The 12,633-nt window shown below is 48.2% G+C and overlaps 1 protein-coding gene across 3 annotated transcripts in view; it reads left to right on the top strand.

The window, feature by feature from the left end:
• The window catches only part of MED24 (mediator complex subunit 24), a 154,611-nt gene that overhangs the window by 37,171 nt on the left and 104,807 nt on the right, over nt 1-12,633 (top strand). For all 3 annotated transcript variants that reach the window (XM_088474637.1, XM_088474636.1, XM_088474635.1), the window contains exon 8: nt 12,234-12,384. In XM_088474637.1, coding sequence (XP_088330763.1) covers nt 12,234-12,384 — 151 coding nt within the window. The remainder of the gene's footprint in view (nt 1-12,233; nt 12,385-12,633) is intronic.

Below are 12,633 nucleotides of genomic sequence, written 5' to 3'. Positions count from 1 at the left end.
TGCGCACTGTAGGACCCCCACACCATGATCCTGCCTTGGGAGATACAGAGACAGGTACCCTTGCCTTTTCTATTTTTTTGCTCTCTCATTGGTTGTCCCCAACCAGGCTCCTTGCGCTGTCTCTGGCAACAGAGACTCTGGAATACGTGGACAGCAGAATCAATCTGCACTGTTTCCAATGTGCCATATGTCAGTGACACTAATTCCACGTCTGATACTTGTATGACGTGGAAAAGGAGAATCTGAATTGTAAGTGCACTTATCTCCTTTTTTTCATGGTAGAAGGGAGGGACGCCTCCATCTATTGATTAAATTGTGATACATATTATATACAACAATGTGGTGATCAGCTTTTTAATATTTGTGTATATGTTCACTGTTTATGTAAGGTATATGTTTCATATATTTCACCTCATTTGATGCATGAAGGAATAACTTGTACTGAATTGTCTGATAAAATATGGTTATTCACCTATGAGGTGTGTCTTTTCAATTATCTGATTTAAGATCTACTTAATTTTGTGCCCTATACTTGGGAGATCCCATAGTATAGGATTATATGCTATATTGATTACAACACGACAAATCTTTCTGTTTACTGGTGACTCCCTTTGTTGGTGAGAATATATTATACTGGTATACTAGATATTAGTGAACTATTGGATATATTTACATATATTAATTACAGGTGACCATCACTGTCTTGAAATATTATTATCATTTCTATTCACTTATATTTTTTTCTGTCTTGCACTGTACATTCTTGTTTGTGTATGTTTTGCCTGGCAGCCCATCTTCGGCTGCAGGGGATACGACTGTTACCATACCTGGACGACCTCTTACTAATAGCAGGGTCCCCAGAGGTACTTCACCACCACCTGCAGCTAACGATATTTGTGCTCCAGGTATATGACTGGTTGGTCAATTGGAAGAAGTCCTCACTGATTCCGTCTCAAAGGATGCTCCATCTGGGAGCTCTTTTGGATTCACAACAGCAAAGGATTTTATTGACAACAGAAAAGCTCTCCACTTTGCAGACGCGGGTACGTAGATGCCTTCACAGTCGCCGAGTGTCAGTCCACTCAGCGATGCAGTTACTGGGTTCTTTGGTGCTGTGTTCGACATGGTGAAGTATGCCCAGTTTCATTCCCGGCCTCTGCAGAAATCGATCCTCTCCAAGTGGGACGGATTACCCCATCATATATGGACTCAAATGATTGTGCTCTCCCTGGAGGTGCGTCTGTCTCTAACTTGGTGGCTACAGACGGTCCACCTCACCACGGGGCGTCCCTTTTGGATCTCAGACTGATGCCAGTCTTCGGGGTTAGGGTGCAGTGACAGATCCACAGTCCTTTCAGGGAAAGTGAATCGCAGAGGAATCAGCGCTATCAATCAACATATTGGAACTGCGGGCAGTTTTCAGGGCCCTGCAAGAAGCCAGGCTGCTGCTTCACGGAAAACCTGTGCTAGTGCAGTCAGACAGTGCCACGACGGTGGCTTACCTAAACCGTCAAGGGGAAACTCTAAGTCAGGCGGCAATGACAGAGGTATCACGCATTCTGACATGGGCGGAAGGCCATCTACTAGCCATATCGGCAGTGTTCATTCCAGGAGTGCTGAATTGGGAAGCGGCTTCCTCAGCCATCACGACGTGCATCCCAGGGAATGGTCTCTTCACCAAGAAGTGTTTCAGCTCCTAGTGGACAAGTGGGGCTTTCCAGACGTGGACCTCATGGCCTCTCGACAAAATCACAAACTGCAGCTGTACAGGTCCTGGACAAGGGACGCCAAGGCTTTGCTGGTGGACGCTCTGTCAGTCAACTGGACCTCCAGTTTGTGTACCTCTTTCCCCCGTTATCCCTTCTTCCTCGCACTCTTCGAAAGTTCAAACTAGAGTTAGGCATGGTCCTGCTGGTGGCTCCAGGGTGGCCCCTGCGCCCCTGGTACTCAGATCTTCCGAGTCTCTACATCGACACTCCGTTGCTGTTGCCTCAACGTCCGAACCTGTTGTCTCAAGGTCCTTGCCTCTACCCAGATCTGGGGCGTCTGTCATTGACGCCGTGGCTCTTGAGACATCCCTCCTAAGGTCTAGGGGTTTTTCCGGCTCTGTGGTTAACACCATGCTCAGAGCACGTAAACCTGCTTCTGCCAGGATTTACCACTGGGTGTGGCATACCGATTTTGAATGGTGTCATCCAAAAAGTTATGACCCCCAGGTGTTTAGGATAGCCAGAGTGTTGGCTTTTCTGCAGGCGGGTTTGGTCCTTGGTCTCCGCCTTGCTACACTGAAGGTCCATATCGTGGCCCTTTCTGTATGGTTCCAGAGTAGGATTGCTCCTCTTCCTGACATCCGCACCTTTGTGCAGGGGGTCCTTCGTATCCAGCCTCCCTTTGTCCCTCCTGTAGCGCTTTGGGATTTGGCTGTTGTCCTTAGGGCCCTCCCTTTGAACCACTGGGCTCAGTGGACCTGAAATAGCTTACTGCCAAGACTGTTTTTCTTCTGGCCATTGCTTCTGCCAGAAGAGTTTCCGATTTGGGGCCTCTCTTGTCGTTCCCCATTTGTAGTTTCTACTTCAGAGTCCATAGGGGGTCCACAGGGTTGACCTTGGGGGTATAGGTTGGGAACCAAATCCGGGCACCATGCAGTTAAAGCTTTCAGCTCCCAGGATGCACTGGGTCCACTCTCCCTATAACTCCGCCCCCAAGCCAGAGGCACCTCAGTTTTAGTTGGTGCCGGGCCGGTGTCGGGTCACCCTGTGCGCAGGGGAGCTGCATAGCAGCCCCTAAGCTTATGTTTTTTGTTAGTTTTGTTAATTTTATTTATTTATTTTAACACTCTTCAGAGCGGCAGCGTCAAACTGTCAATAGGATGTCCAAGCTGCCACTCCTACACCCCGCTGGCGCCGCAACGCCAGTACAGATCTGGGAATCACGGCGGGACCCCAGAGTCTGTACTAGCCGGGCTCTGGGGAATCCCAAAACTGCTGCCAGAGCGCCGAGTATCAGGAAAGCTGCGGCGATGACCCTCGTGTAAATGCAGTCTTCAGCCTCCAGTTTGTGGGGACAGACCGGAGGCGCTAGCGGTGGCGGCGGGCTCCCCCTCTCTGGAGGCATACCCCGTGGGACCACTAGACTACCAGGGAGTAGTTGCCGGTAGTGGGAACCGGCGTCCCGGGGATTAAATCCTAGCCAGGGGAAAGCGGCACCTCTCAGCTCAGCACGCCTTTCCAGCGCATGGTCTGGCTTCCTCTGTGGGCCACGCTCCTCTGAGGTCTCCAGGCAGCCATTTTCTCTATGGAGTAGCAGCAGATCTCCTAGGATGACAGTGAGTCCAGTCCCCCTGTGTACATTTAGGTCAGTGTACACAGCGCTATAGCCTTCCCAGACACTGAATCGTTTTATTCCTTGGCCTCCATTGCGGATCGCCGGGCGGCCCCCATAGTTATAACCCGCTTGGGGTTACCTTAACATGCTACCCTTCCTTCTCAGAGTATCTCACAGTTCTTGCAATTTTCAGTTCGCCCAGTGCTGGTGTCAAGTCACCATGGATGCTTGGGTAAGAGTTGAAGCAATTTAGCCATGTGACACAGACTGTCTCTCCATACCAGGGTTTTTCACAGTACATGCAATTCCCTCAGGTACCTTGCAGGGATTACCACAACAACCACCCTGGGTGGATGTCTTATTCTAAGAAACACAAGAAGGCTTAATAAGTATCAGGAAAGCCGCGGCGGTGACCCTCGTGTAAATGCAGTCTTCAGCCTCCAGTTTGTGGGGACAGACCGGAGGTGCTAGCGGTGGCGGCGGGCACCCCCTCTCTGGAGGCATACCCCGTGGGACCACTAGACTACCAGGGAGTAATTGCCGGTAGCGGGAACCGGCGTCCCGGGGATTAAATCCTAGCCAGGGGAAAGCGGCACTTCTCAGCTCAGCACGCCTTTCCAGCGCATGGTCTGGCTTCCTCCGTGGGCCACGCTCCTCTGAGGTCTCCAGGCAGCCATTTTCTCTATGGTGCAGCAGCAGATCTCCTAGGATGACAGTGAGTCCAGTCCCCCTGTGTACGTTTAGGTCAGTGTACACAGCGCTATAGCCTTCCCAGACACTGAATCTGGACAGTTGAATGTAGCGACATTTGCAGTATACTATATGTAATGTTTATATATATTTCTGCATCGTATGTGACTTATGCTAGTGCTGACTGTCTGTGCTTTATTCTCTCACCTGTCAGTGTATATCTATCCCTTTTCTTTACAATCTGCCCGAATACACGTGTACCTAGGGTGGTTCTGAGACCTCACATATATATACTTGTCAATATTTGTGAAGTTTGTCACATACTGTTGTGTGCTGCATGTTGCCTTATTTTAGCTGCAACTGTGTGTTTCATATGCTGATAATGGGTCCCTGCAGCTAATCTTAGCGCCAGTCAGGACCTGTATAGCGCTGCTTGATATTTCCATATCTGACCAGGAAATAGAGCACGATACTGCACCCATTTTTGCTATCCTGCAAGTCATGTGCTGCAGGTGTGAGTACGGAGGAATTGACTCAGGAAGGGTTATATATTAAGTGCCATCAGGTGCCGGGCCCCTTACAGGACCCCCTTGGGCGTTTTATTCCTTGACCTCCATTGCGGATCGCCGGGCGGCCCCCATAGTTATAACCCGCTTGGGGTTACCTTAACATGCTACCCTTCCTTCTCAGAGTATCTCACAGTTCTTGCAATTTTCAGTTCGCCCAGTGCTGGTGTTAAGTCACCATGGATGCTTGGGTAAGAGTTGAAGCAATTTACCCATGTGACACATACCAGGGTTTTTCACAGTACATGCAATTCCCTCAGGTACCTTGCAGGGATTACCACAGCAACCACCCTGGGTGGATGTCTTATTCTAAGAAACACAAGAAGGCTTAATATACGCCCTGTGGTGTCTCTTCAGTCTGTACGGCAGTAACGCAGTTCGTCAGCCAAGGGTTATCCGGATAATGTTTCGGATCCCTATTACTTTCACACGAGGGGGAGCCTATATCAAGTATTATTATCCCTGTTTGGGTGCTGGTGGTCAGGTCCATCCTAGTTCTAGAGGATGTCAAACTTGCTCCTAAATTAAATCACCCTCAGTTAAAGTGCCTTTGGCTGTTTTCCCCCTCTTTGACCAGTGGGTGGATCATATGGCGGGGGTCTGGCAATTGCCAGATAAGGGGTATCACAAAAGCGATGGGCCTTGTAATGACCCTCAGGGAATGGGTAACATAAGTTATGGAATCACCTCCTGTGGTGGTTTCTCATGTTACTTGTCTGATTAAGAGCGCTACTACGCCTCCCATCCTTGCCCGGATTCTACGGATCCGTAGGTGGTAACTTTACCTGAAATAAATATACTCGCTTTCAGGGGCTGTTGCCCGTCCAACCATGGCTATCGCATGGGTGGATAATCCTATTGAGTGCTGGGCTGCTGCATTTGTAGAGCTTTTTCCTTCAAAAACTTCTGGGGATCAGATGCCTTTTGTTGCTCATATTTAAAATGCAGTTTCATATGTTGGAGTAACAACATTGGATGCCTGTCTCCTAACCTTCAGGGTTTCGGCTGCGAATGTATCCACCGCCATACCCTATTGCTGTGCTCATGGAAGGCGGAGGACTCCAAGATAGACCTTAAAATGGATACCTTATATTGAGGAGATTGGCAGCATCAATCGGCAAATGTCCACCTTCAGCTACTCCCACTACAATGTCTCGGACTACATCTCTCCAGTTTTTTTGTCCTCGGGGACAGCCTAAAGGCCAGTCTTTTCCTAGGCTGTCTGCCTCCACGAGGGCCGCCATACCCGGTACCGAGCAGACGTAGACATCCAGACGCTCTGCTTCTAAACCTAAGGATAAACCTTCAGCCTGACGGGACAGGTCTTCATCTGGGGGATCCCAGAGTGAGAAACAGACTTTTTCAGTTCGCCCAGTGCTGGTGTCAAGTCACAATGGATGCTTGGGTAAGAGTTGAAGTCTCTCACTGGTACGGCCTCCCCACATGTATGCTACACAGGCCCTTCTTCAGACTCGAACAAGGCCTTACAATTCAGAAAGTTATACAGTCCTTGCGGTGAGCAGGGGTAATTATACCAGCCCCGCTATCTCAGCGAGGGACTGGTTATTCTACTTTTTTTTTCCTGGGGCAGAATGGTCCTCATTGGCCTTTCCTCTGTCCCAAATCCCTGAAAAAATTCCTAAAGGTGCCTAGGTTCAGGAGGAACCCCTACGCTCCATCATCTGAGCTATGGAACCTAGGGACGTTATGGTATCGCTGGATATTCAGGACGTGTACCTATAGAGCCTTCTCATCAGCGTGAGCTCAGGTTTGCTGTGTGTGCCACTGCAACACTTCCAGTTTTCGTGCTCTGCCCTTTGGACTGTCCACAGCCCCACCGGGGTTTACTGCTCCTGTATCCAAACGACCTCCTGCTCTTAGCAGTATCACCAGGGTACTTTAAGGCCTTTTACAGATAACCATTGCTTTCCTTCACAAGCACAAATGGTTAATTAACTGGAAAAAGTCCTCCCTGAATCCCTCACAGGGTATGATTCATCTGGGAGCCCTGCTGGATTCTCAGAATCGGAGAATCCTTCTGACGTCAGACAAGATATCCACTCTTCAACTACGAGTGCGCGGATGTCTCCACAGTCACAAGTGTCATTGCACTCTGTAATGCGGGTTCTGGAATCCAGGATGTCTACCTTCGGAAGGGTGGAATATGCTCAGTTCCATTCCAGGCCTTTGCAAAAACTGATCCTCTCCAGATGGAACGGGTTTCTCCATCTGATCACTGTTCAGACGATGATGCTCTCTCCGGAGGTGCGTCTGTCTATTTCTGGGTGGTTATGGCCATCTCAGCTAGGGCAATCCTTACTACGGAGGCCAGTCTCAGGGGCACAGTGACCGGTCTGAACCACTTTCGGGGCTGTTGGTCGTCTGTCGATTCCGCCCTGCCAATAAACTTATTGGAACTTCAAGCTGTCTTGGGCCCTCGCTCTGGCCTAACACATACTTCACGGTAAACCTGTAAAGGTTCAGTCCGACAATGTCACAACAGTGGCTTACATCTAGGAGACTCTCGTAGTTGGGCAGCAATGACAGAAGTGTCACACATTCTGACACAGACCAAGGGTCTCCTCCTGGCCATCTCTGCATTGTTCATTCCGGGAGTTCTCCATTGGGAAGCGGACTTCCTCAGCCGTCACAACGTGCATTCCGGGGACTAGTCTTTTCTCCAAGAGAGGTTTCAACGCCTAGTGAGCAGAGGGGGCCTCCCAGAGGTGGTCCTCATGGCCTCCTGACTCTATCACACTCTGCCTGTTTTAGGGTTCAGAACTAGAGTTACTGAAGCAACCTTCAGGTGACGTGTTGTCAGTGAAGTGGCCCTTCAAATTTGTGTACCTGTTTCCTCCGTTCTCCCTTCTTCCTCGAGTTCTTCGGCAGTTCAATCAAGACGGAGGTACTGTCCTGCTGGTGACTCTAGATTGACCCAGACGTCACTGGTACTTAGATTTTCGGAGTCTCTACATCGTTCCTGCTGCCTCAAAATCCAGACCTGTTGTCTCAGGGTCCTTGCCTTTCCCTGGTCCTGGATCGTTTGTCTTTAACTGCGTCCCTACTGTGGTCCTAAGGCTTCTCTGGCTCTGTCATCATCGGGATGTTTAGAGCGTGTAGGCCAGCTTTTGCTGGGATCTATCTCGGAATGTGGCATGCGTAATTCCTTTATGGTATCGTACCTGAAGCTACAATCCTCAGGTGTGCAGGATTTCCAGAAGTTCTGGCATTCCTTCCAGTGGCCTTGTGTCTAGCCCTCTGCCTGGCCTCCCTTATAGTGCGGGTCTCTGCACTGTCAGGATGTTTCGGATGTGGAATTGCTCCACTCTCAGGTGTCCAGATCCTCCTTTAAGGGTATTTTCTGGATTCTACCTCCCTTTATCCCCCCTAGGGGCTCCTTGGAATTTGGCAGTGGTTCTTCGTGCCCTCCTGGGGCCTTCATGTGAACCACTAGTTTTGATAGACCTTACATGGTTTATGGCTTAGACTCTTTCTTATGGCGTCTGCATCTGCCAGGAGAGTGTCGGAATTGGGAGCGTTCTCGTGGGGCTCCATCTTCTGGATATTTCACCAAGACAGGTTTGTGAGTCGAACTTGCCCTGTGTTTCTTCCTAAAGTGGTTTTTGAGATTCCATATTATTAAGGAACTTATTGTACCAACATTTCAGTCTCCTCCTATCGGCTGGGGTGGCCTCATTGACTGTGGTCCGGCCTCTCAGGATTTACGTGGTCCGTTCAAGTTCCTTCAGGAAAACAGACTCCTTATTTGTGGTCTATGGATTTCTGGATTTCACAGGAAAGGATGACCGGCCAATAAACAGATATTGGCTAGATGGCTTTGTATGCCTATCTCAGGGGCCTACACATAGGCAGGCCTTTTTGTTTCTGTTGATGATGCTTATTTTATTCGGGCTGTGGGCCCCTCGTGGGTGGCTCGCTGTGGCACCACGGCTGTTCTGCCTTGCAAGGTGGAAACGTGGTCTTCTGTCCACACCTTTCTAAGGTTCTATGCATTGGTGTCCTTTGCCTCTCAGGATGCTTCCTTTGGGCGTCGGATTCTCCTCTCAGCACAGTAGCGTCCCCACCCTTATAAGGACAGCTTTGGGACATCCCCAAGGTCAACCCTGTGGACCCCCTATGGACCCTGAAGTAGAAAACAAGAGCCCTGACGCACCTGGCTTCATATGTGCTGTGGTACTGGTCACCGGTTTACCATCTCCTTCTCTGTGAGTATGGTTCTTGAGTTTTCCAGTCTTCTCTCTTTCTTTCTTCCTCTGGCCTTTGGCTACTTACAAACTGAGGTGCCTCTGGCCTGGGGGCGGAGTTATAGGGAGAGTGGACCCAGTGCATCCTGGGAGCTGAAAGCTTTAACTGCATGGTGCCCGGATTTGGTTCCCAACCTATACCCCCAAGGTCAACCCTGTGGACCCTATCGTAGAAACGGAGATAACAAGGGTAAGTTCTTACCATTTCTCTTGTTTTTTTCACAGGGACAGGGCAGTGCTTCAAACTCGCCCTGGGTTCCTTCCTAAGGTGGTTTCTAGTTTCCACATTAATGAGGAGATTATTGTACTGGCCTTTAACTCTCCAGACCTATTAGCAGGTGAGGCCTGATTGGATGTGGTACGTGAGCTCAAGATTTATGGGGATCGTACCAGTTCTCTTCGGAAATCGGACTCCTTGTTTGTACTTTATGGTTTCCACAAGAGGGGATGGCCGGCCAATAAATAAACTTTGGCTAGATGGCTTGCCTATGACAATCTCTGAGGCTTACACTGTCTTCCTGTGCCGCCCTCTGTTACTACTCATTCTACTCGGACTGTGGGTCCCTTCTGGGCAGCTCGTCGGGGTGCTTCGGCTGTTCAGCTTTGTAAGGCGGCCACATGGTCTTCTATCCAGACTTTTTTGAGGTATTACGCTTTTGATACCTTTGCAACTCAGGATGCTTCCTTCAGGCGGCAGATTCTCCTTTCGGCACAGGAGCGTCCCCGCCCTTGAAGGTACTGCTTTGGGACATCCCAAAGGTCAACCTGTGGACCTTCTATGGATCCTGAAGTAGAAAAGTAGAGAATATGGTAAGAACTTACCCTTGTTATCTCTTTTTCTACGAGGTCCATATGGTCCACTGAGCACCCGCCCTGACGCACCTGTGCTTCAGTTGGGTTTCTCTCTGGTCACTGGTTTTCCGTCTCCTTCTGTGTGAGAATGTGATTCTAGTGTGTGCCAGACTTTCGTCTCTTTTTTTATCCTCCTCCGGTCTTTGGCTTGCTACGTAACTGAGGAGCCTCCGGCCTGGGGGCGGGGTATAGAGGGAGTCCCGTTGCATCCTGAGAGAAGAATTTACTGCATAAGGTGCCGGATGACTCTGCATCACCTATACCCCAAAGTCACCCTGTGGACCTCATAGAAAAAGAGATAACAAGGGTTCTTACCATAGCTCTACTTTTTGGTTTAATTTGCACAGATCTCCAGTGAAGATTCAGTTGACCAATGCCACAGATGTGTCCTAGCTGAACCACCAGAGGGACATTAGAAGTTCGCTGGCCATGATGGAGACAGTCAACATCATGAACCGGCACATTCCTGCTATATTAGTCGTCTTTGTTCCTGGGGTCGACAATTGGGAGGCAAATTACTTCAACTGTAAAGGTCTCCACCCCAGAAAGTGATCTCTTCATCTAGATGTCTCCCAAGTTCTTGTCGACAGATGGGATTTGACAGACATCGACATGATGGCATCTCGACTAAACTAAAAGTGGATTGTTATTGCTCCAGGACCCAGGTGCTCTTTTGGTCAATACCATGGTGATTCTATGGACTTTCAATTAATCTATCTCTTTACTCCAATCTCAATGCTGCCTGGTATCCTCAAGCGGATAAAGTGGAAATGGGTGACCGTAATGCTGGTGGCTCGAAAGTGGCCACGGAGGTCATGGTTCTCAGACCTTCGTAGTGTGCTGGTGGTGCATCCCTCTTTATCCCAATCTACTCACTCAAGGTCTGTTCATACTGCTTTATAGATGTCCTATGGGCAATCACTCCACTTCTAAAAACCCACACTTTAGTAAATCTACCCCTAGGTCCCATGCGACTCAGCTTGTGCCGAGCGTCTATTGTTTGCATATTTTCCACCTGAAAATGCTTCCTAGTTGCAGTCCAATGCGATAAACTGCTTCACGAGACAGTACTGGTTAATTTGACACTTGTATATCTGTGTTCATACGAGTCTGTATATGAAGCACAACGGAGCTTTGCCTGAAAAAAAGCCATGGCCGCTTCTTCGAAGCACTTTGTATACAGTCAGACTCCGTTGCCCACAGATATACAAGTGTTGCATATTAAATTTAATCAGTGCAGTCTCGTGAAGCAGTTTGTTGCATCCAATTTAAACTAAGACTCTTGTTGCGCGGGACCTGGCGTGCTGAGGAGGACCGTTTGGTGTGACTGCAGTAATAGTGTATCAGTACATCAGTTGAATTTAATGGTGTAGTTGTTGAGGCCGGCATCTTGAGATCCAAGTGAACCAGAAAGCCGGTTTCTGATAAAAATTATCACCGGATTTGACGGACTTATATTTCCTGTTGTGAGACTAGCCATTTTCCCACATCCTAATCATATTTAGTTCCCGCAAGAGGGTTTGTATGCTGCTTTGCATCTTGTATCCATGAATGTGCAGGAATCTGCGCTGTCTCTTTTTGTTTTTTGAGTGCCTGCTTGCTTTAATTCCAAAGTTACAAATTTTTTTTCAAGAGGTGTTTCATGTGCAACCCCAATTTGTTTCCGCCCCCCCCCCACTGCTCCATGGGATTTCAATATATTCCTTCGTTCTATGCAGTGGAAACCTTTTGAACCATTGAATTCTATTGATCTAAAGTTTTTGACGTGCAATATTGTTTTTTTTCCCCGCCATTGCCTCCAACCAGAAGGGTTGTAGGAACTCAGTGTGTTGTCCTGTCATTCCCCCTTTTTACTTTTTCATGAGATCGGGTTATTTCAGGACAAAGCCTTCCTCTTTGCGTTTTGTAGAAATTCCACATTAACAGATTGTGGTACTGGATTATGGCCGGTTTCAAAACAAACTATTGCTCGCTAACTTCGAACTGTCATTCGACTGGCTTACATGGTTCAAGGTCAGCCGGTTTCTCCTCAGATAACTGCTTGCTCAACTAGGTTAGTGGGCAGTTGTGCAGGACAGCTACTTGGTCATCCATGCATACTTTTGCTAAATTATACCAGTTTGACACCGTTCATCCAAAAATACGCAAGGTGTTTCACACAGCTACATAACTGTCCCTCCCTTGAGGACTGCTTATGGTTGGCCCTAGTGAAAGCTTGATTTTTATACTTAACCGTAAAAGTATCCTTTTCTCATTCTGATTCAATGGGAGATTCTATGCTCTCCCGGGGCTTCTGTTTTCTGTTCTCTTCCTGTCCATAGTACTGTTGGGACGGTTTTAGTTCTGTTTTCTATTTCTTTCTTTTTCTTTCTTCTATATTATCCTAGTTTTGTCATGGAGATTTGTAGAGATAAAAAGGTACAACAACCCCCCCCCCCTCTTTCTAAAGATTCAATTTTGCCTTTATTTTAAATGTCTATTTGGTGTATTACAGCACATTTAATTTACCATCTCTGTTGCTCTCTGCCCTCCGCAGTATTCCATCCTTGCTGTCCACTCACTCTGACCAGCTACACAGGACTGGCTTCCCAACGGTACATGCTGTTGTTATGTTAGAAGGTGCAATGAACCTGACAGGGGAGGCACAGCCATTGGTGGAGCAGCTGAACACTGTGAAGAGGATGCAGGTGATGACATAATCTATTAACTGTACAGCAATTATAAAGGTTACAGTAGACTAGTACTACTACTTTGACCATTAATACTAGTACTGCCACTGCCTCCGCCATCACCACTACTATTACTACCACAACCATGCCCTTTTCTCCATATTTCTAATCGGCTCCCAAATCTTTCACTAGGTTAATTCATTGCGGTCAGAACAATGTGCTATTATCCCTCTTTATCAGTGTGCTAATTAATTGTTTGATTATGAC

Source organism: Taudactylus pleione, unplaced genomic scaffold, assembly GCF_031769625.1.
Source record: "Taudactylus pleione unplaced genomic scaffold, aTauple2 ptg000155l, whole genome shotgun sequence".
NCBI classification, from domain to species: Eukaryota; Metazoa; Chordata; class Amphibia; order Anura; family Myobatrachidae; genus Taudactylus; species Taudactylus pleione.
This window is presented reverse-complemented; position numbering and strand designations above follow the sequence as displayed.